This window comes from Mesocricetus auratus, unplaced genomic scaffold (genome assembly GCF_017639785.1).
Source record: "Mesocricetus auratus isolate SY011 unplaced genomic scaffold, BCM_Maur_2.0 Super-Scaffold_6723, whole genome shotgun sequence".
Taxonomy (NCBI): Eukaryota; Metazoa; Chordata; class Mammalia; order Rodentia; family Cricetidae; genus Mesocricetus; species Mesocricetus auratus.
In genome coordinates this window covers 14,154,483-14,178,522 of record NW_024429183.1, presented here as the reverse complement: position 1 = coordinate 14,178,522, position 24,040 = coordinate 14,154,483, and the positions used below count along the sequence as shown (strand labels likewise).

Here is a 24,040-nt window from a genome sequence, read left to right as displayed (position 1 = left end):
TGAAAGAGAACAGGTTGTCCTTTGATCTCCAGATCCGTCACCCTCCTTATACACAGTTACGAGCTTCCATCTGGGTGCTGTGAATTAAACCTGGGAAGAGCAGCTAGTGCTCTCAACTGCTGAGCAGTCTCTTTAGCCCCCTATAAACTATTTATTTCTAATGTGTAAACACCAGCAACACAACAGAAAACAGGTGATCTTATCTGTGTATCTTTCAAGTGTTTGGGTGTTTTTAATTCTGAAGCTGACATTAAATCTGCCTTTTCCTGATTTACCCATAGAAGCTTTAAGAGGCAGTACAGAAATCTCACTGTTCTTTCTTTTTAGTATTTGTTATGTAATTCATTATGTCAGGAAAATTCATTGTCTTACAGTTCCTTTCTTAACAGAGAATACGTTGGTTGTTCATTGATTAGTTATTGATTCCCTTTTTTTGTTTATTTTTGAGACAGGATCTCACTTTGTAGCCTTTGCTGGTCTGGCGCTTGCTATGTAGACCAGGCTGGTCTTGAACTCACAGAGATTTGCCTGCCTCTGCCTTCCAAGTTCCCAGATCCTTTGTGTTTTAATAATATACCTTTATGATTCTGAGATTTTTTTTTCATTTTTCTTTCTTTTTTTTTTGGAGATAGGGTCTCACTGTATCTCTGTTTGACCTGGGACTCACCATGTAGACTCTGTTGGCCTCAGACTCACATAGCTCTGGCATTAAAGGTGTGTTCACTAAGCCCAGTTTTGTTTTTCATCTTCTTAATTTATAAAAGAATATAATCTATTGTAATAAGTGAACAAAAAAAATTGAAAGGCTTTTAAGAAGCTATTAATTTACTTAAAGTTTTCCATAGTTACTCTCTAGCTGTTTATTGTAGATGATGGGCATCTGTCAGTATTTGTGGGTTCTTATATGCTGTGTAGACATAAGTGTACATATGTAGGATTTTTGTTTATGATTTTTCAAGATGAAGTTTCTCTGTAGCTTTGGAGGTTGTTGTGGAACTCCCACAGTAGACCAGGCTGGCCTTGAACTCACAGAGAGCAGCCTGCTTCTGCCTCCCGAGTGCTGGGACTAAAGGCGTGTGCTACCACCATCTGGCATAGGAATTGTTTTTAACTAAAGAAAGACTGAATTATATTATTCAATAAAAAAGCCTTGCAGGGCAGTGATGGCTCACACATTTAATCCCAGGACTCCAGAGGCAGAGGCAGAGGTAGACAGCTCTCTTGTGAGTTCGAGGCCAGCCTGGTCTACAGAGTGAGTTACAGTACAGCCTCCAAAACAATACAGAGAAATCATGTCTTGAAAAAAACCAAAAACCAAACAACAACAACAACTACAACAACAAATCTCTGATAACATGTTATGCCATCAGGATCTTTTAAACAGTTCTATTATGACTTGTAGCATAGATCGACCCTAGTTTATTTGCCTATTTCCTGTGGGCATTTAGGTCATTTCCAAATTAAAAAGAAAGATTTATTTTTCTATTTTTTTTGTGTGAATGTTTTTCCTGTGTGCATATATGTGCACCACCTACATGCCTGGTGCCTGGGTGGCCAGAGAGGGCATTGGATTCCCTGAGTTGGAGTTATGGACAGTTAATAAATTGACGTGTATGTACTGGAAGTCAAACCCAGAACCTATGCAAGAGCAGCAAGTGCTCTGATCATTGGGCTATCTCCAGCTCTCATTTCCATATTTTTGTTCATATTTGCTTATTCTATGACTAGAATCTCTAACATGGAATATTAAGTTTAACAGAAGTATACTTTAGTTTTTATTATTAATTATGTATCATTGTGTAGTATCATGCATGTGCCCATGGAGGTCAGAAGAGAGTGTTGAATCTCCTGGAGTTTAGAATTTTAGGTGGATGATGTTACAACTGCTGAACTTGGGTTCTGGGAACTAAACTTGGGTCTTCTAGAAAAGCAGCAAGTGCTTTAAAGTACTGAGCCATCTCTTAAGCCCTCTGAAGTGGTTTGAAAATATACATATCCCTATTGTCAGATTACTATAAATAGGTTACCATAATTTACACCTGGTGAGGTAGCTCAGTGGGTAAAGTACTTGCTGTATGAGCCTGTGTTAGTGAGTTTTCTATATCGTCTGAGAAACAGTCCTGAATGTCCTGGATAGACCAGGATGGCCTCAAACTGACATAGTGAGACTTTGACTTAAAAAAAGAAGAAAAAGGAAAAAGGCACTTATTCATACCAGGTACAGTTAAAGTTTTATTTGGATAATTTGATGACACTTATTGCTCGTTTTGTTAATGTTAGGGTGGGAAAGGCAGAATGCTTCTTAGTTTATTAGTGTTTAGTGTTTGTTGTTTACTTGACCTTTGTTTATTAGTGTTTAGTGTTTGCTGTTTACTTGACCTTTGTTGCTATTCATACATCTTGGTTGTTTTTCGTTTTTTTGAGACAGGGTTTCTCTGTGTAGCTTTGGAGCCTATCCTGGCACTCGCTTGTTAGACCAGGCTGGCCTTGAACTCACAGAGATCCACCTGCCTCTGTCTCCCTAGTGCTGGGATTAAAGGTGTGCACCACCAACTCCTGGCTAAGACCATTTTTTAAAAAAAGACAATGCAGTCTGTTCGTATGACTAGTTATACATAAAAAAGGATTGCTGTGGCAATTAAGGGAGAATTGAACTTAAGACCTCTTAGAGGGATGCCAACTGGCTGCCCTATACAGGGTGTGGTGGTATTTCTTCTGTGTGGTTACACGTTCTGCCACATACTCCCATTGTTTTGAAGAGACAGGAATTCCATTTACCTAGGGATGATTCAGGCCAAACTAACCAAGTTCATAGTCAGAATTATAGTACTGTAATTCACAGGGAACTGTGTTCTTCATTTGAACTTCTCTTGTCTGTTTTCCTGAGGAACTTGAGACAGAGATAAGGAAGTTGTATTTTGAACTGGAAACTAATAGCATATAAAGTTTAGTGTTGTTGCATTGAAATTATTTGAAACCTGATAAAATAACTAACCCTGTGCCTCAAAGATATTTAAGCTCCTAGCAAAACAATAATCTTGTATTTATTTATTTTTATGTGTGTACCATTTTCATGCCTGGTAAATGCAGAGGCAAGAAGAGGGAACTAGATCCCTTGGAGCTGGAGTTATTGATGGTTATGAACTATGAACTAATATGTGGGTTCTGGGAATCCTACATGGGTCTTCAGGCCTGAAAAAATTTTCTTGGTAAATATTTAACTTTTCTTTCTTTTATGTGGATGAGTGTGTTTCTGTGTGAATGCATTCCATGTGTGTGCAGATTTCTGGGGAGGTTGGAATCTGATCCCTCGGAGCTAGACTTAAGACAGTTGTGAGCCAACAAATGTGGGTGATGGGAACTAAACTAGAATAGCAGCAAGTGCTCACTGAGCTATTCTCTAGCCCATGTTTCTTCATTATATTTATTTACTTACTCTTGTATGTGTGTGTATGTGGAGGGGGGCGGCAGTGGTGGTGCATGCCTGCCATGGCGCACAAGCGGAGGTCAGAGGATAACTTTGGGGAGTTGGTTCTTTCCTTCTTTATGTGGGTTCCAGGAATCAAACTCAGGTTTTAGATTCTTCATTAAGCATCTTTTATTTGCTGAGCCATCTTACTAACCCAGTAATGTTCTAAATCTAACCTTCCTTAATTCTGTAGACCTTACTTTAATGAATGTATCTTCATATTAAGGAGGTAAATATACATCCTTCCCATGTTCTCACCTCACTCCTTATTGCCTAAGAAAAACATTAAGACACTGAATGATATTAGAAAGTAAAATTCTGATTTTTTTTTTTTTGGAGCCAGTGGTTCATGTAGTCCAGGGTTGCTTTTCACTTTTTTTTTTTTGTTTTTGGTTTTTAAGAGACAGGGTTTCTCTATTGTTTCGGAGGCTATCGGTCCAGCCCGGCCTCAAACTCATAGAGATCCTCCTGCCTCTGCCTCCCAAGTGCTGGGATTAAAGGCGTGCGCCACCACCGCCCGGCTGCTTTTCACTTTTTTAAAAAAATATTTTATGTGTATGAGTATTTTTGCTTCCATGTTTGTATGTTTGTGTACCATGTTGTGGAATGCTATTTTAAGGTTTGCTACATTTGTTTATGCTGTGAAACATTTGTTTAATGATGCCAAGATGTGTTGCATTCTTTTATGTTGCAATTGTTTAACTCAGTGAAGCTGTGTTACCTTGCCTGTCTAAAACACCTGATTGGTTTAACGAAGAGCTGAACGGCTTAGTATCTAGGCAGGAGAAAGGATAGATGGGGCTGGCAGGCAGAGAGAATAAAAAGGAGGAGAAATCTGGGAAGAGAATCAAGGAGCAAGAAAAGGAGAAGGAGAAGCCATCAGGGGCCACCCACCCAGCTACACCCAGCAGTGGAATTAAAAAAAAAACATGAAAGGTATATAGAATAGATAAAGATAAAAGCCCAGAGTCAAAGGTGGATGGGATAATTTAAGTTAAGAAAAGCTGGCAAGAAACAAAGCCAAGCTAATACTGGGCATTCATAAGAAAGAATAAGTCTTCATGTATTTATTTGGGAGCTGGGTGGGCCCTCCAGAGAAAGGAGGGGGAGGGAGGGGAGCACATCAAATGCAGTACCACGTGTATGTCTGGTGCTTGAGGAGGCCAAAAGTTAGAGCCACTGGACAGATTGGAGTGACAGAAGTGAGCTGCCATGTTGATGATATGACTGAACCTAGGTCCTTTGGAAAAGGATTCAGTGCTCTTAACCATTGAGCTGTGTCTCCAGCCCCTGACTTTGAATTTGTGAGCTTCTGATCCTCCTGTGTCCACATCTTAAATGTTTAGGACATACTTGTGTCCCATGCCTGGTGTGTATGGTGCTGGGGATTGAACTCAGAACTTTGTTCATGCTAGGCAAGTGTTCTACCAGCTGAACTCAATCCCCTCACTCTCCCTGTTTTTTTTTTTTTAATTTGTTTTGTTTTGTTTTTTTAAGACAGGGATTCTCTGTGTAGCTTTGGAGCCTGCCCTAGAACTTGCTCTATAGACCCTGCCCACAGAGATCTGCCTGCCTCTGCCTTCTGAGTGCTGGGACTTAAAGGCATGTGCCACCATACATACCCAGCTCAATCTCCATTCTTAGTTTAAGCAAGCTAGTCTGCTTGCTTCCTTTCTTTTTCACATTAATTATAATTGTTCCTTGGCAGTTGCACATATGCACATAGTACATACAGAAGACCACTCTTGCCCTCTCCCAGCCCAATTCCTGCTTAACTCTTCTTAGTGTTCTGCTCCAGTCATAGTATTTTGCAATTTGTAAATGCATTAATTAATTATATTTATGAAACAAATTTGAGCTGGGCAGTGGTGGCATACGTCTTTAATCCCAGCGCAAAGGAGGCAGAAGCAGGCGGATCTGTGAGTTTAGGGCCGGCCTGGACTAAATAGAGAAAACCTGTCTCAACAAAACAAAACAACAATAATAAAATCTGGCATGGGGGTTTTGTATAGCAGGTAACATAAAAGTATATACCATATGGGTACTACAAGAGAGAAAGTATGGGGGGTTTTGCCTGGTTAACTTAGTTTCTTAGTTCTCAGCCACACAATCCATGACTGGATATTAAGTAGTAATCAGTGGAGAAGGAAACCACACTCTTATTCCTTTATTCAGAAGTTTTGGTCAATGTTTAATAAGACCTTTTCAAATAAAGTCCTCAGTGTGGGTAGAAAAGGGGTGATTTTAATGTTGAAACGTTGGCTTTTAATTTGGATTTTTTTTTAGACTTAGGAGTTCAAATGTCTTTATGTTGAGAGAACAGATGACCTTGTAGCCATAGGAACATCAGCCTTCAGTTTTGTGTTCTTGGCTCTTGGCTGTCATTAGCTCAGTGCTCTCAGCAGGTAGTGAGTTCTGATGTGGGAAGAAAGTTATCTGGGCCAGGAACTGGACTGAGTCCTGGCTGCCCTTTTCTGGAGCCGAGCAGCCAATGCACCTTTACTTCATGTGGTTTGGAAGGACAAACACATATTCTTTAAGATAAAACTATTTTAGTATTTCAGATTCAATAAAAACAGTATTTATTGGGTTTCATACTTCAGCGGTGAGGGAGAGATAAGGGTGAATTTACAAGGATATAGCCTTGAGGATCTTATTCTGGAGTGAGGAAGTAATAAGCATTTCATTGGACAAAAAAATGGTGATGATTGGCTTGAGAGTGGTGTTATTCCTTGTGGGGGCTCTTTATCCCAGATGTAGTTCTATAGATTTTGAAAATTGACTCTTCTCAATTTGGGTGATAAATTTTAGGAGAATCAATACAGACAATTGTGTAATATATTTTGAGTGTTTTTCAGTAATTTAATATGTGTTGGTAAGTTTTTGAGGTTTATTTATATTTTATGTGTATGGGTGTTTTGCCTGCCTGTGTATTTGTACCATATGCATGCAGAAAAGGATATTAGATCCCCTGGAGCTGGAGTTACAGTTGTAAGCTGATATATGGGTGCTGGGAATTGAGCTTGGATCCTCTGGAAGAACATTTAATTTAGTACTAATAACTACTGAGCCATCATCTCTCCAGCCTCCCCAGCAGGGGGCCCCATGTTGGTAATTTTTAATTACTCTTTGAACATACAAAATAGTTGAACTTAATTTAATCTCTAAAACCCAATTTTACTCAGCTGTTTGGACAGAACACTTTCTAAAAGGCTAAGTAAGCATGACTTTGTATACGTGTAATCCTAGCACACATGCATGATGAATTTTAGTTCTAGGCTAATCTGGGTTGCAGAGTGAGATCCTGTCTCCGAAAAAAGTTTTCTAAAATGAATTTTATAGGTTGTGGATGTATGCCTGCCTAGCATGCAGGGACCCCTAAATGTGATTTACTTTCCAACGCTGAACAAACAGGAGGATCAGGAGTTCAGCAAATTGAAGGTAGGCTTAGGACCTTAAAAAGTCATGCTTTTTGCTAGCATACTACCTAGATAACCTTAGTATCCCCCCCTCTCCCCCTTTCATTGTCCCTCCCTCCTTCCCCTTTCCAGGTAGAGAGGTGTGTGTGTGTGTGTGTGAGAGAGAGAGAGAGAGAGAGAGAGAGAGAGAGAGAGAGAGAGAGAGAGAGAGAGAGAGAGAGAGAGAGAGAGAGAGAGAGAGATTCAGGTATATAGGCAATTCTTATTTTCCCCCTTAACTCCTTTGGGACATGGTTTCTCCCTAAGCCTGGAGCTCAGTCACTGTCTTTTTGCTTAGGCTGATGGCCACAGACCCTAGATTTTCTTTCTGTCTTTGCTATCTCTACCCTACCTAATCCCCAATGCTTGGGATTACAGTGATGAGTGCTGTGTGGAGCTTTTGGGTGCTGACATCTGAATTTTGGTCCTCATGCTTGCACAGAAGTGCTCTTACCTCATGTCCTAGTTAGGGTTTCTTTTTCTTTTTTTTGTTTTTTGTTTTTTGTTTTTTGTTTTTGTTTTTCGAGACAGGGTTTCTCTGTGGCTTTGGAGGCTGTCCTGGAACTCGCTCTGTAGAGCAGGCTGGCCTCGAACTCACAGAGATCCGCCTGCCTCTGCCTCCTGAGTGCTGGGATTAAATGCGTGCGCCACCAACGCCCGGCTCAGTTTGCTTCTTTTTATTATATGGTTGGAACTTAAATTCAGTTTTCCTCACTAGACTTTTGAGGTTTTTTTTTTTTCTTTTTCTTTTTGAACATCCAGTGCTGGCTTCAGTCTCCAATCCTCTGGGCTTTACCTCCTAACTGCTGGGTTTACAGGTGTATATCTAGCTTGTCTTTGAGTTCTTAAGCATAAACATATTTCCAGGTGGTAGTGGCACATGCCTTTAATCTCAGCACTTGAAAGGCAGAAGCAGGTGGATTTCTGTGAGTTTGAGGCCAGCCTGGTCTATGGAGTGAGTTCCAGGACAGGCTCCAAAAGCTACACCGAGAAACTGTATCTCAAAACAAAACAAAACCAAAAACGAAAAAAAAAAAAAAGGAAAAAAAAAAGAAAAAGAAAAAAATAGATATTGACCATTCTGAACTCAAGTACCTGTTGGAATATCTGCCATAAGAAAGACTGAGCAAATATTTGTTGAGTGATTGACTCTTTTTTTGGTATGAATTGTTTTCTTAATACTTTATCATGGGGTAGGGGGCTCACTGATTGAACAAGTTGGAAAAAGATGTTATGAAACTGATTTTGGATTCCATGTTTTTACCACCCCCCCCCCCCACTTTGAACTGGATGCTCTGGAACTCATATTGTAGACCAGGCTGGCCTCAAACTCACAGAGATCCACCTTTCTCTGCCTCCTGAGTGCTGGGATTAAAGGTGTACAACCACCTGGCTTGAACTGGATCTGAACAATGCTTGCTTGTGTTAATGCTAGTTTTGGATTCAGATTAGTAAAGACATTCCTATAGGTCCAGTCTAATGGCACAGAAAATGATTGTCTTTTAAGTGAGACCACTTCAGCATCATCTTTTATTTAAGCGCTTAGTGGATTTGATTATTTAATTATTTAAAAATCTAGATTTATTTAATTGTATATGTATACATGAGTGTTTTGCTTGCTTGTATGTATGTGTACCATATATGTGCTTGGTGCCCAGGGAGGACAGAACAGGACATCAGATCTCCTGGAAATGGAGTTATAGGCAATTGTGTGCTTCAACCTGGATACTGGGACTCAGATTTTGTGTTCTCTGCAAGAGAAACATGTACTTTTAACTATTGAGCCATTTCTCCAACTCCTTAATTTTGATGAAGCCCTCATTATGTTGTATAGAGTCGTGATCTTCCCATTTGAGCCTACCTAGTTGCTTGGAATATAGGTGCACACCACCATGCCTGGTCCTCCCTCCCTCCCTCCTTCCGTACTTCCTTCCCCCCTTGTCTCCTCCCCCTTTTGGTTTATTTATTTACTTTTTAAAGGACGGTATTGCTATGTAGCCCAGGCTGGCCTTGATCTTCTGCTTTATTTAGTCTTTCTAGTGCTGGGATTACAGGTGTGTGCTGTTTTGTCATCATTTCTTTTAATTAAATTGATTTCTATTTTTATTTTTTTAAATTATGGTGTGTGTGTGTGTGTGTGTGTGTGTGTGTGTGTGTGTGTGTATGCATGCTATGGTGTGTGTATGCTTGCATACATGCTGGAACAAGAGTTAATTCTCTCTACCTTGTAGAGCCCAGGGATGAAATTAGGCCTGCCATCAGCTCTGTTCTGCCAGCCGCTTCCAAATAACCACTCAGAGACTTATAAATTGTAAATGCTTGGCTGGTAGCTCAGGCTTATTACTAACTAGCTCTTACAACTTAAATTAACCCACTTACATTAATCTACATTCTGCCATGTTGCATTATCTCTCTTTCATCTTGCACCTTCTGTTTCCTCTCCGTGTCTGGCTGGGACTCCTCTGACTCCAGCATTTGTTCTGCCCCCTGAAAAGTTCTGCCTAGCTGTCAGCCAATCAGCTTTTTATTAACAATGAAAGCAACACATTTCCATAATGAACAGAAGGAATATTCCATAGGGACATTGATCAACCCGACTCCCCCCCCCTTTTTTTTTTTGTTTAAGAACTGCAGAAAAGATCCCTGAAATATCTTTTGGTTTATTTTACCTTTTTCTTAAGATTTTAGAATAGAAGTTTAGATTAATTTGTGCTTTTTTTTCTGATGTAAGCAGTTAGTGCTGTAGATTTCCAAGATAGTGGTTCTCAATCTTTTCAATGTTGTGACCTTTTAATAAAGTTCCTCATGTTGCAGTGACCCCAACCCATAAAATTATTTCCAGTGCTACTTCATAACTGTTATTTTGCTACTGTTGTGAATGTTAATGTAAATCTGTGTTTTCTGATGGTCTTTGGTGACCTCTGTGAAAGAGTTGTTGATTGCCCAAAGGGGTCTTAGCCCGCAGATTGTGAGCTGCTACTGTAAGCACTTTTTAAGTGCATGTGTTAATGTTTCTGTTTAATTCTACTTACTTACTAACTTCCTGGGATAATTTTGTTTGTTTATTTTGCTTTTTAAGACAGGGTTTCTCTGTGTAGCCCTGGCTGTCCTAGAACTCATTCTGTAGACCAGGCTGGCCTCGAACTCACTGAGATCCACCTGACTCTGCTTTCTGAGTGCTGGGATTGAAGACATGCATCATTATCAGCTCTCATATTCTGATTTCTATTTATTTAATTCTTTGTGATGATGGCGTCCCAGTTGTCTATTTTCTATCCCCTAGCAGATTCTGAAGGGAACATGCTGCAGTTTTTTAATTGGGGATTTGTTTGTTTTTCTATGTGGGTTTTTTGGTTGTTTGTTGTTGTTTGATCCTGGCTGACCTGGAAATTGCTATGTAGATCAGGATGGCCTCAAACTCAGATCCTCCTATCTTTGCCTCCTGACTGCTGGAATTAAATGCATGTGCCTTTTGTTGTGTATTTTTTAGGTACATTGTTTAGGTGTATTTTAACTTTTTTTAAGATACATTGTTTAGGTGTATTTTTACACTTTTTTAAAAAAATGAATTACTGTTTTATCATCCACTGGAGGAGAGAGAGAAGGGAAGAGAATGACCTACTTACAGTCTTGAGTTCATGAACACTAGTCAGAGGGAAATAAATTCCTTCCTTTCCCCCAGTTTCCATGTGCCTGCCTGCCTGTGGCTGCTGTGCTTCGTGCCATAACCACTAGTACTGCAGTACTGTGTAGGAGTGGGGTTGAGGAACGAGGAAGGGAATAAAGCAGAAAGCTCAAAGAGAATTTCCTCTTTGGTTTTGGTCCTCCTTGTCACAGAGCTCCTCCTCTCTCCAGTGGTTTGTTACTGTCAGTCCAGGACTGGACAGAGCTGGAGGGAAAGTGAAACCCTGTCCATTAAGTTCATACATCTTCAGTCTACTTGCTGTCACTACATATGAGAGTCCTCACAATACTATATAATGCTTTTTGTTTAGTATCTATAGATGTGTTTAGAGCATGGGTTCTCAATCTTCCTAATGCTGTGACCTTTAAATACAGTTCCGAATATTGTGGTGATCCCCAGCTATAAAATTATTTTGTTGCTGCTCCATAATTGTAAATTTACTACTGTTATTAATCTTAATGGAAACATATGATATGCAGAATATCTGATAAGTGACTTCTGTGAAAGGTCATTTGGTGACCCCCAAGGGGCTTGTGATCCACAGGTTGAGGAGGAACTGCTGGTTTAGAGGAACAGAGTGGCATGTGTTTATTCATCTTTCCTGGACTGGAATGTGTTTAGTTTTGGTTTTAGAATGTGCTTTTTAAGTTTTGACCAGTTCTCTCTTTGTGTGTGTGTGTGTGTGTGTAGAGGGTTGGGGGCAGGGGCTGGACATGTGTATTGTGGTGTACAAGTGGAGCTCAGAGTCCATTCTCTTTCTACCATATGGATTCTAGGGGTTGAATTCAGGTTATCAGGTGTGGAGGCAAGTGCTTTTACCAGATGAGCCATTTCACTGACTTTGTGCCCAAATTTTTGCCATCTGAGTTAACTTTTGTTTTCAATCTGTGCCTGTTAAGGTATTATGATAGATAAAAATATTAATTAATGTAGTGTGAGTTGTAACAATTTGGAAATTTTTTAAAGCTGTAGATAGCCTAGTATTGGGCAAACTGCAGCATCACAAAGTGTGTCAAACAGGTAACTAATTCTGTGTTCTTGTACTTGGTGTATATATAACTGCCAGGATCCTAAATTTGCTCCGTAAGACTCTGTTGGTATTTAAAATTATATTTTGCCCTGGCTTCTTCTAGTTCTCTGTCTAGAGCTTGTAATCCTAGTAACTCCTGCTTCTCATTCTCTAAATGACAGTTAGGATTACCTCTTCAGAGGGGTCAGTGACAGCAACAGAAAAGAAACTCCTCTTAAATCCTGCTGGATGCTATCTGTGAGGGTAAGCCCATCTCCTTAACATTTTTAGGGTTGCTTCTTCAGAGGAGGGAGTGTTACCATAAAGACATGCCATTGTTTTGTCTCTTAACATTTAACCCAACTGGGTAAGTTAGTCACCAAGCCCTGGGTAGGTTTGGCTGAGGGGCTCCCTTAAGCTATGCTTAAGAAGCAGGAGAAATAAGTAGCTTCACAAAGAGATAAAATACTTTTCCTCCTCAAATCTCTGCCCTCTGCAGTCACACCAGAGTCACTATTAAGTTCTAAGTCTAAATGTGTTTATTTGTTACTTTAGGTCTTTTTGACCCCCCCCCCCCTCCCGTTAATGTGGTTTGTGGTTACTTGTCTGCCACGTGGCTGATCTCCATGCTGGTCTAACTCAAACAGCATAATTTTCTCATTCCTCCCCTCACTTTCTCCCTCTCCCTTCTTCCCTTTCCCTCTCTCCTCCAGGTTGCTGTATTACAGCTTGCCCTCTTTGGGGTTTTTCTTTCAAACTCTAATGATAAGTTGTCTTGGAGCTTAAAAAAAATCACACTGGTGGCATAGACTTTAGTTCTGTGATTTTGTCACTGATTGCTTAGGCTTTATGCCAGATAACCTGTTTTTCTATTAGGTAGCTTAAATTCTTAACCCCCCCCCCCCCCCAGTTAGATTAAGTACATGTTCTGGGACTAGATTTAAGCTTTTTCTAACAGTCCTTTTGTTTGCTTTGTAGAATCATTGAGGTCTTTTTAGAGAAGCACTGTTTTCTAGCAGAGCTTTGGTGCTGGGGTGAACCAGGGCATTACAAATGCTGGGCAAACTCTACCACTCAGGCTGTTCCTTCCAGTAGCATTTGTATTTGACTTTTGATACTATCTAGCCTTGAACCTGTAAGGATCCTCCCACTTTAGCCTCCTGAGTGCTGGGATGCTGAGCCACTAAGCTTTGCCAGACAACGCTTCTGTTCTCCATGAGGGAGTTAAGTAAACTCTACTTTAGAAAGCACACTGGGCTTTGGGAAGAGTCACAGCTCTTGATTACTAGCAGCTGTGCTATCTCGATGCTTTTTTAAAGTACATTCTCCTGTTATAGTTTACATACACAGCATACCAATTTGCTTACAAATGTTTGATTCTGAAGTCTGTTGTATTTATAGTTTATATTTAAAGAAGAAATGACTCTTTAAGTAGATTCTTAACTATTAAGCATCCTGTCAATGAGACATTTGAGTATTAAATGCCTTCTTTATTGAACTTTTACATTTTCTTATTCTCCTTTCCTTTGTCCCTCCTCCCTTCTCTTCTTCCCTTCTGTCTTTCTTGCAGCCCTTTCTCCCCCTCCCCCTTTTCTGGTCTTCTTTCCTTGATAGGGTTTCAGGTATCCTAAGCTAGCTTTTAACTTCTGACTCTTCTTTCTTGACCTTCTCAGTGCTTAGATTATTGGTGTGTACTACCATGCATGATTTATGCAGTGTTGAGGATTGAACCCAGGTCTTCATGCTTGCCACTTTACCTGGAAGCTTTGTGATTTCCTAAAAGCTTTTGATTATGAAAATATCTTGTACGCAAAACCAGAACAGTAAGCATCTATGTATTCAGTAATGATCATGTTTTGCTCATCTTATTTTTCCTCCAGTTTTTGTTTGTTTGGTTTGGTTTTTGTTTATTGTTGTTTCTTTTTTTGGAGTACTTTAAAACAAATCCTAGTAGTTTTATCATTTCATATATAAGTGTAATGTTCTTTTGCAGTATGAAGAGAGCTCAAATACTGGAGATCAAAGACTGGTTCAGGTGCTACCTCTGTTACCTGTTACCTTTGTGATCTTAGCAAATTGCAGAGGTTTTGAAAATAAGTTTCTTCATAGACAAAATAGGGATCGTGGTTTCTACCTTAATTATAAAGTGGTCTGAGGAGGGCTGGGGATATAGTTCACTTAGTAGAAGCCTTGCCAAGCATGCGTAGACCTGGGCTCTTCTTCCCAGCACCACATAAACTAGGCGTAGCGGCACATGCCTTTAATCCTAGCACTTGGGCAGCAGAAACAGGAGTAACAGAGGTTTAGTAGCAATTTCAGGCCAACCTGAATAATACAAAATCCTGTTTCAAAACCAAAGAAATAACAGGACAAATGTGATAAAGAACATAAAATTATTTTGTAAACTTCAAATGCTAGACCCTGACTATTTCTCATAAAAATGTAACAATAATATACAGGCAGTGTAGGAGTCTCTGGAACCACCAGGGACAGCAGAGTGTCGCTCTGCATGAGACAAGAAGGAAATCTGATGATCTAATACTACTCTGTAACCAGTGTTGGTTCAGCTTCTAGCGTCTGACACTGGGCAGCTTATTTAGGCATATATAAGCACAGCACAATTTTGGAAGGAAGTTTCTTGATGATAATTAATTCAGTCTGCATTAACAACAAAGCATAAGACATGATTACGCCAAAACACTTTTCAAAGTACATAGACCTCTTCCATAAAGATGGACTCTGTTGACTGAGAAACAGTGCTTAAGATAAGAGTCTAGAGAGAATGACTAAGATAAACATGAGTCTGTGGGAGTCATGTGTGACCTGGCTCTACAGATAGCACAGAGGTCACCAGGCTATTAATCACATCTATTCTCAGCCTTCTGAGAAGAAAACAGTATATACATTTCTTCCTTTGAAGAGATAACCCTCTGTGTTTACCATTCCTGGTTCTCCTAGTACTGTACTTACCTGTGAGCACAAGATCCTCTGTGCTCCCCAACAAGGTAGCTTTTTTTTTTTTTTTTGGTTTTTCGAGACAGGGTTTCTCTGTGGCTTTGGAGGCTGTCCTGGAACTAGGTCTTGTAGACCAGGCTGGCCTTGAACTCACAGAGATCCACCTGCCTCTGCCTCCCAAGTGCTGGGATTAAAGGCGTGCGCCACCAACGCCCGGTCAAGGTAGCTATATGTAGCTTAAGTTACAGAGGTTCCAGGGGGCCAATATGGTCTCTCTTATAAGAGGTATCAACACCTAGGTAGTAGATTTTCCCCAAATTTCCACTGCGTTGTCCCCAACTTGAAGTTTAATGCTACAGGAAATGGATGAGAGTGGGTTATCCACCTGGTGTGTTGGTTAGAACAACACTTGAAATCACTGATTTAAGCACTCAGCAGCTAGTAATGAGTGTACTGAAGAAGACTGTTTATCTCCATTGAAATACTGTAGTATCTTCATTTAATTTTCACCTCCCCAGGTTTTGCTGTGTGACTGCTGGCTGCCTGGAACTCAGTATATAGACTAGGCAGGCCTTGAATTCCCAGAGCTCCTTTGCCTCTGGAGGTATGAGTACCATACCCAGCCCTAATTTTGTAATTTTTATTTTCTTAACATGATTGAGGTACTGTGTGTGTGTGTGTGTGTGTGTGTGTGTGTGTGTGTGTGTGTGTGTGTGTGTAGTAAACTATCTTTTTAAATGTGAAGTTCAGTGAGTTTTGAAAAGCGTGTGTATACAGCTTGGGAATGTCCCCAGATTTCTTGTACCTTGTCAGTCTCCATCCCTATACTTAAGACAACCATTCTTCCTCCTTTATTACTTTTGATTAGTTCTGTTTTTCTATGAGCCCTATGGATGAGGTGAGAAAGTGTGTACTCTCTTGTACTTTGCTTGACAGAAGTGTTGTTTTTTTTGGCGGTGGGGGGGGTGTGGGGATTCGAGGCAGGGTTTCTCTTTGGAGGCTTTGGAGGCTGGAACTAGCTCTTGTAGACCAGGGCAGTCTCAGATCCGCCTGCCTCTGCCTCTCAAGTGCTGGGATTAAAGGCATGTGCCACCACTGCCTGGCTGACAGAAGGTTTTTTTTTTTTTTTTTGGTTTTTCGAGACAGGGTTTCTCTGTGGCTTTGGAGGCTGTCCTGGAACTCGCTTGGTAGTCCAGGCTGGTCTCGAACTCACAGAGATCCGCCTGCCTCTGCCTCCCGAGTGCTGGGATTAAAGGCGTGCGCCACCAACGCCCGGCCCAGAAGGTTTTTAAAAAATGATTTATTTTTGTTTTATGTACATTGATATTTTGCCTGCATGTATGTCTGTGTGAGGGTGTCATCTCTGGAACTGGAGTAATAGACAATTGTGAGCTGCCATGTGGGTGTTGGGAACTGAACTGGGGTCCTTTGAGTAGCTAGTGCTCTAAACTGCTGAACCATCTCTCCACCCTCCCAAAGCAGGTGTTTTTTAAAAATTATTTATTAGTTCTGTTTTATTTTAAGAAATTCATATTATTCATAACCATTCATAACCATTATGCACTCATTTTTTTGTTTGTTTTTTACGAGACAGGGTTTCTCTGTATTGTTTTGGAGGCTGTCGGACCAGCCCGGCCTCGAACTCACAGAGATCCACCTGCCTCTGCCTCTCAAGTCCTGGGATTAAAGGTGTGCGCCACCACTGCCCGGCTATGCACACATTTTTTACAGACATTTGGGCTGTTTCTTAGTTTTTTGAAATTATAAATGAAGCTTTACGAACATTTATGTGCAAGTGTTAGTGAGGACTTGAATTTTTCATTTCTTGTGGGTAAATACCTGTCTTGAATAATAGTCAGTAGACTTTTTTTTATTCCCCCTCTCCCAGCATTGTGTAACCAATGATGATCTTGAACTACGGATCGTGCCTCACCTTCCCAAATGCTGGAATCACAGGAGTGAGGCACTACCTAAGTTTGGATAGACTTTTTCAAGCATTATGTGCTGGATACAGTTAGCTTCATATGAAACTATGAATTTTTTTCCAAAGTTGTTGGACCACTTTTGTTCCTTTGAGCAGTCTTTACCAGTTCAGTTATTGTGAACTTTAATCCTTGGTGTTTGATATGCATATTCTTTAATTTTAGCCATTCTGTTGTTTGTAGTATCTCACTATGTTTTTTTCTCTCATATATTATATCCTGACTGCAGTTACCCCTCCCTCCTCTCCTCCCAGTCCTACCTCCCATCCCCCATCCACTTCTCCATTTCTGTTCAGAAAAGAGCAGGCCTCCCAGGGGTATCAACCAAACATGGCATATCAGTTGCAATGGCACTTCCCCTCATATTAAAGCTGGATGAAGCTATCCAGTCGGGGAGAAAAGGGTCCCAAAAGCAGGTGAAAGAGTCAGAGTCAGCCACCATCCACACTGGTAGGGATTCCACAAGAAGATGAAGCTACACAACCAAACCGTAACATATGTAGAGGACCTAAGTCAGACCCATACAGGCTCCCTGACTGTTGGTTCAGTTTTTGTGGGCCTGTAGGGGCCCAGGTTAGTTGATAACTTCTCAGTAAAATTTAAATAGCATTTTCTTGTTAAATATCTTTTCATATGCTTATGGTCATTTGTATATTTTTATTTTATTTTGAAACAGGGTCGCATGTAGCTCAGACTAGCCTTGAACTTGCTATGTAGTTGATGATAACCTTAAATTTCTGATCCTTCTGCTTTTATTTCCCAAGTGCTGGGATTTTGGGTATGCATTATTCTGCCTATATGACTTGTGCATACTGGGTAAGCATTCTTTATAGTTGAGCTATCTCTTTAATCTCCATGTGTCTTTTTCTAGAGAAGTGTTCTTATAAATCCTTTACCCATTTAAAAATAAACTTGCCTTATTATTGAATTGTAAAATTTATATATTCTGAATAGACATCGTTTATCAGAAATGTCTTGTCTCCCCAACTCTCATATTTTTATTTGAGTGTGTGTGTGTGTACATAGGCTTATACCATGGTGTTTGAGTGGAGGTCGGAGAACAACTTGTGGGAGTTGGCTCTTTCTGCCATATGAACCTGGGGATTGAACCTAGGGATTGAACCTAGGTTGTCAGGCTTGGAGGCAGGTGTCTTTACCTGCTGAGCGATCTCATTGGGCCAAGATTAATCCCCCCCCCCCAATAGAAATCTACTTGTACTGGCATTTTTTGCTAAAAACTAGTCTTTCTCCTGTTGAATGCCTTTTCCACTTTAATGAAAACTAATTGAGCATTCCTGAAGTTTACACTTTGCTCTGTCATTCTCCAAGTCTTTCCTTAAACTCAGTTCTATAGTATCTTGTTGGTTTTAACCTTGTAATAATCCTTAAAATTAAGTAGTACAAAATTTCCAACTTTATTATTTTATTTTCCCTTATGCTTGCTTTGGCTGTTACAGATTTTTTTTTTAAACTCTGACACTAATTAGGGTTACCTTTGGGGGTTGGCTTATTTTTGTCTTTATTTCACTCTTTAAAAAATTAAAAAAAATTGTCTTTGAAACCAGGTTTTATGTACCAGGCTGACCTCAAACTTGATGACTCTAAATTTCTGATCTTTTTCTTCTGCCTCTTAATGTGTTGGATTAGAACACCTCCCCTCCCAACATTATTATTGGTGCTGGGGACTAAACTCAGGGCTCTGTGAATGATAGGCAAGTACTCTACCAGCTGAGCTGCCTCTCTAGTCCTTTTTCTGAACTACACTGAAAGTATATTTTCAAAACATACCCAGTGCACCAAAAAATGCTGTTTGTTGGATAGATGGTTGCTGTTTTATCTGACAGTTGGTTCCTTCTAATTTCTCTTATTTTGCATAGTGGAGCTGTGACTCTGATTATGTTCATTTATTTTATTGAGCTGTGTTGAATTTAAGAGCAGTTGAGGAGAAAAACATCTGTCTTTCTTGAAGTCAGGCATAGGCTTTAATGATTAAGTAAAGGTTTGTGCTAGTGTTTTCAGTATTCTTGTGAGGTATGCAGATATAGTATTTCCCCCTCCCCTTTTGAAACATTGGGTATTGCTTTGTATCTCAGGCTAGCTTGGAATTCATTATGTACCTTAGGCTGGTCTTGAACTCATGGTAATTTTCCTTCTGCCTCTCTAAAGCTGGAATTACAGAAATGAGCCTAAATACCTGACAAACATTGATGTTTCTGTGTCTTGTTTTGTTAGCCCTTTGTAGTCTTTCGAGAAATTTACTGAGTTGGGGGATTTGCATGTAATGAAGCTTATTAGCAAACTTTATTGTATCTTAGCTGGATTTAGCAAGTCTTGTGTTCTTAAAAACCAGCCAATATTTTATATGGGAAGTTGTATGAATAGTTTGGGAAGCAAAAAAATATGAACATTCCTGTTTTATGTCTTTCCTTATCCAGAGGATGCCAGCCCCCATCAGATTGCGGGAGCTGATCCGGACCATCCGGACAGCCCGAACCCAAGCTGAGGAACGAGAAATGATCCAGAAAGAATGTGCTGCAATCCGGTCATCATTTAGAGAAGAGGACAATACATACCGGTGTCGGAATGTGGCAAAATTACTATATATGCACATGCTGGGCTACCCTGCTCACTTTGGACAGGTAGGCTGAGGGGAGACCACATCTAGCAAGGACATTTCTTTTTTGAATGACAGTTAACTTACTTAGAGAATCAAATCTTTCCTGACAGGGAGATGCCTGTAGTTTGTAGTCTGATCATTATGGCACCAAGGGTAGGTAGGATGGAGAGAACAGTCATGTATCTGGACAGGCACGATATTCCCTTATTTGTCATTCCCATTGTAATTCTTTTTTTTTTTTTTTTTTTTTTTTTCTACGAGACAGGGTTTCTCTGTATTGTTTTGGAGGCTGTTGGTCCAGCCCGGCCTTGAACTCACAGAGATCCGCCTGCCTCTGCCTCCTGAGTGCTGGGATTAAAGGTGTGCGCCACCAACGCCTGGCTCCCATTGTAATTATTATTATTATTATTATTATTTGTTTTTTCGAGACAGGGTTTCTCTGTGGCTTTGGAGGCTGTCCTGGAACTCGCTCTGTAGACCAGGCTGGCCTCGAACTCACAGAGATCTGCCTGCCTCTGCCTCCCGAGTGCTGGGATTAAAGGCGTGCGCCACCAACGCCTGGCTCCCATTGTAATTCTTTATGTGGATCAGAGATTTGTTTTTTTAATGGTGGCCCCCAGCTTAAATATTTACCAGATTAAGGAGAGGACTAATTGTTCTGCTAGAGGACCTGGGCTATAAAGAATATTTAGTGCTTGCTAAATGTTTTCTTAGTTACTTTCCCTGTGTATGATATATGGGAAAATAGTATGTCAGATGCTTTCAAGTTAAAGATATTAACTGGATGCCAGGTGCTTGTATTTTGTTTTGTCCTGATTTCCTCAGGCCTTAGTTGCTGCCACTTTTATGCAACTCTTTCTATCTACTGATTCTCTTCCTGACACAAATGTATGTTCTTTGCTTTCTCCAGGTTGTGCTTTTTTCTATTAATTGTGATAAAGGGGGCTTAGAATGTGGTCACAGAAGATAGATGAGTTGTTTTAAAATTTCTTAATAACATTTTTAGTCTTAAATTCTATTTTACTTAAGAGTCAGTGCTAACTAATCTTTTTTAAAGGAATGGACTGCAAAATTGAAAGAATGCACAACACTAGGCAGAAAAGGTACTCACATAGCCTTTATTAAAGATAACATGACAAATCTGTCAGGAGGACAACAGCCAGCTTTTCTGTTTAGCTCAGTGGCTTCAGTGGAATGAACCCTCTTGTCAACTTAAAACAACTTAAAACAAAGTACTTGAGTTATATCAGACTATTGTTGTCAGTTAGTGTCTTCTTGTGTTGGGGGCTGCACATGGGGGTCAGCTTCTTTAGAAATATGTGATTGGGCATGGAAGAGCATTAATTGCTTTGAGGAGGTATTACTGTAAGAAGAAATGAGATTGGGTTAGAAGAAAGGGAGCAGTAAAAGTAGCAGTTGTCTCCTGGGGATGTATTCATTCATTATTTGATTTCCATGGGAGTAGTCATAAATAGCATTGTTTTTCACATCTGTCATTAACAGTTTTCTTAAAAAAACAGTTTTTCTTAAAAAAAAAAACCAGTGCCTCCTTTGATACAGATTTTATATTTTATTCTTACAGAATTAATGGAGTCAGAGCCATTACATTTGATGCAAATGATTATGTATACAGCATAGCATGATAGAAAACGTGGATGTCAATATAGTCTTGGTTGATTTTCTGAAACATTAGGTCAGATTTATAGGGGCCTGATATTAGGAATTGAGCTTTAAAAAGACTCAGAATCCCTCCATTTGGAGATGGCCACTATTAACATTTTGTGAATAGCACATTATATATCTCTGAGAGAGTTCCAAGGGGGAAACTCTTTGTTTTTAAATCAGAGTAAATTAAGGTTTTAGAGATTTTATTTTGAAAAATATACATGTCTATGCGTGTCTCTCTGTGTGTAAACATACAGACACACAAAGTTAAGATTCATTTCTATAACATGATTAAATAAAATTACATGGGCAGAGGTATAGTTTAGTGGTGGAATTCTTGCCTAGTATATGTAAGGCCTACATTTGATCCATAGTACCACATTAAAAGTAATTACTTTCAAGGTATAGATGACTTTTTGGGGATATTTTGGAACTTCATTATTTGATAAATCACTGAATTTTTAGTTGAAAAGTGTGAATATTCAACAAAGCTATGGTAAAATTTTGGTAAAAAATAAAAATCTTTCTGTTTCGGGCTAAGAATTATAATTTTAAGTCTATTACTCTGTTTCTTTTACTTAAATTCTCCCCTTCCTTATGCATTTAATTTCCTTTATAGTATGCCCATAAAAAGGTTCATATCCTGATTCTTTCACTTCCATATATGAGTGGGAGCCATTTTTGTTTAATTGTGAATAACAGCTGCATTTTATTTGTCATATGTACTGTTCATTATGGTAGTCAGGAACTATATGCTGGTCATTGAGTTCTGGAAATATGGCTAACCTAACTAAGGTGACTATTAAAAAGGAAATACAGCCGGGCGTTGGTGGCGCACGCCTTTAATCCCAGCACTCGGGAGGCAGAGGCAGCCGGATCTCTGTGAGTTCGAGGCCAGCCTGGTCTACAAAGTGAGTTCCAGGACAGCCTCCAAAGCTACAGAGAAACCCTGTCTCGAAAAACCAAAAAAAAACCAAAAAAAAAACAAAAAACAATTTTCTTGAGTATTGATTCAGTTATTGGAAAACTTTTAAATGTGTTTTAAGCAACTTGCATACATGAATTTATCAATTGTATATTTTATGAAATTGAAATACAGGTAAAAGTATTTCTACTGAGAATGTATACAAATTGAAATGTGCTATAAGGGTAAAGTACATACTGTATTTAGAAGCCTCAGACACAAAAGTGTAAAATATTTAATACTTCTATGATGATGTGTTGAAATAATTCTTTAGTTAAAATTGGTTAAATAAAATATGTTATTAAAACTAATTTCACTTGCTTCTTTTTAATTTTTAAATGCAGTGTCTAGCATGATGTTGTCAACAGAAACAAAATGCGAAGAGCCAGGCATGGTGGTGCATGCCTATAATCCCAGCACTTGGGAGGCTGAGGCAGTAGGATTGCTGCACTTTCGAGGCCAGCTTGGGCTACATAGCATTTTGAGGCAAGCCTGTGATACATAGTAAAACTGTCTCAAATTTGCCAAGAAGAATTTTTTTAATGAAACATATAAAAATGTAAATTTTTAGTAGCTACGTAAATAAAAATCTAATTAAAGTTTTACAGTAAAACCTTGAGGTAGGTAATTGTCTAAAAGATGGATTCTTGTCCTGTGGAGAGGGAGCTAGAAAAATAAGTTCAATTCAGAGTTTTAAGTGACTTGTTTAAATTCATTCAGCTAGTAAATATTAGACTATACTTCACCCTTACGTAACACAAACACCTATTCAGTTTTCAGGCTTAGTAAATTCTGTAAATAGTTATTTCCATTAAGTTTATTTATTTTCATCCTGCCAAACCACAAAATGACCAAGAGCAAAACCTTCCAGCATTCATTTAAAAGAATAAAACAATAGTTCAAGGTCAGAATTAGGAGGAGAAACTCAAAACAGGCCAGTGTAGTCATTGTTGAGTCAGCCATGGATTCAGTACCAGAATCCAAGAACAAGCAGAGGCCAGACTGCTCAGGGTGAATTCCACCTTTCCTGTTTTACTGCCTCAGTGTTTGGAATACTATCTTTGACTTTTCTCCTTTCCCTTCTCTTTTCTTTGTATCTCCCCCTTTCTCCTATCCTGTCTCCCCTACCCTTTCCTTTTCTTTAAGATCTTTGAGTCAGTATCCTCATCTGTAAAATGGAGACAATCCTAACCTCCTACATAATAAGTTAATAAATGTTAGACAGTTATTTTTGTACTTTAAACATTACCTGTTTTATCATTTCCTGGAGGAGAGCAAACACAGCTTTTGTAAGTACTGAATTCTAAGAGATTATCTTCCATAGGTCTTTTATCATCAGGGTTTATGTCAGAAACAATACCCTTAACATTTTATACCAGAAAGAGTAAAATATTTCCCAAAAGATGTGTGTGTAACCTTTCACTTGGGTGGCTTAGACACAATCTCAAAATAGTTTCTGATTACATATTTATTTATGTGTGTGCGAGTGTGGGTATACATACCTCACAGTGGGCGTGTGACAGTCAGATGATAACTTATAGAGATTGCCTGCCTCTCTCTTCCATGTGGATCTCAGGGATGGAACTCAAGTCTGTAGGCCTGGTGACAAGTGCCTCTATCCACCGAGTCATCTTGCTGACCACAATTTGAGTATCTAAAGTATATTTCAGGAGTAGAAAACTGGGACCCAAGACCAAATTTTTCTACAGTTGCATTTTGGAAATTGTTTTGAATTTGCTGCCATTATATAAAAAAGGAAGGAACTCCACGTAGAAATACAGGCTTCTACTATAGCTTAGAAAAGTCAATAGCTTTGGCAGTGCTAGATGTATGTTTCCAGGTGGCTGAGCAGTGTTCTCTGTTTCTCCCTAGATTCAGCCTGCCTTCTATGTCTTGTTTCCTGTGTGTGAGTCATCTCTGTCAGTTTAGTATAGCTGTCCACTCCTTTATAATCCCTGAAACACATTGCTTGCTGTGAAGTCTCATGCATTCTGAGAGACATTTATCTGTCCCTAATTACAAACAGTATCCTTAAAGATTTGAGTATCTGTCTGTGCATGCATGCACACACATGCTTTGGTCTTTGGTTTTTTTAACAGTTGTGTCATAAAAAATTAGTTTTTAAAAAATAAACAACAGGGTTTTACTTGAGATTTATTTATTTTTGGTATATGTGTATGGGTGTCTCATGTGCTGTATGCCTATGTACCTTGTGCATGCAGTGTCTGATGAGGCC

The 24,040-nt window shown here is 39.4% G+C and overlaps 1 protein-coding gene across 3 annotated transcripts in view; it reads left to right on the top strand.

The window, feature by feature from the left end:
* Nucleotides 1–24,040, top strand: part of Ap1g1 (adaptor related protein complex 1 subunit gamma 1) — an 82,076-nt gene that overhangs the window by 6,958 nt on the left and 51,078 nt on the right. For all 3 annotated transcript variants that reach the window (XM_013115652.3, XM_005073032.4, XM_005073031.4), the window contains exon 2: nt 18,994–19,197. In XM_013115652.3, the coding sequence (XP_012971106.1) occupies nt 18,997–19,197 (201 nt within the window). In that variant the 5' untranslated portion in view covers nt 18,994–18,996. The remainder of the gene's footprint in view (nt 1–18,993; nt 19,198–24,040) is intronic.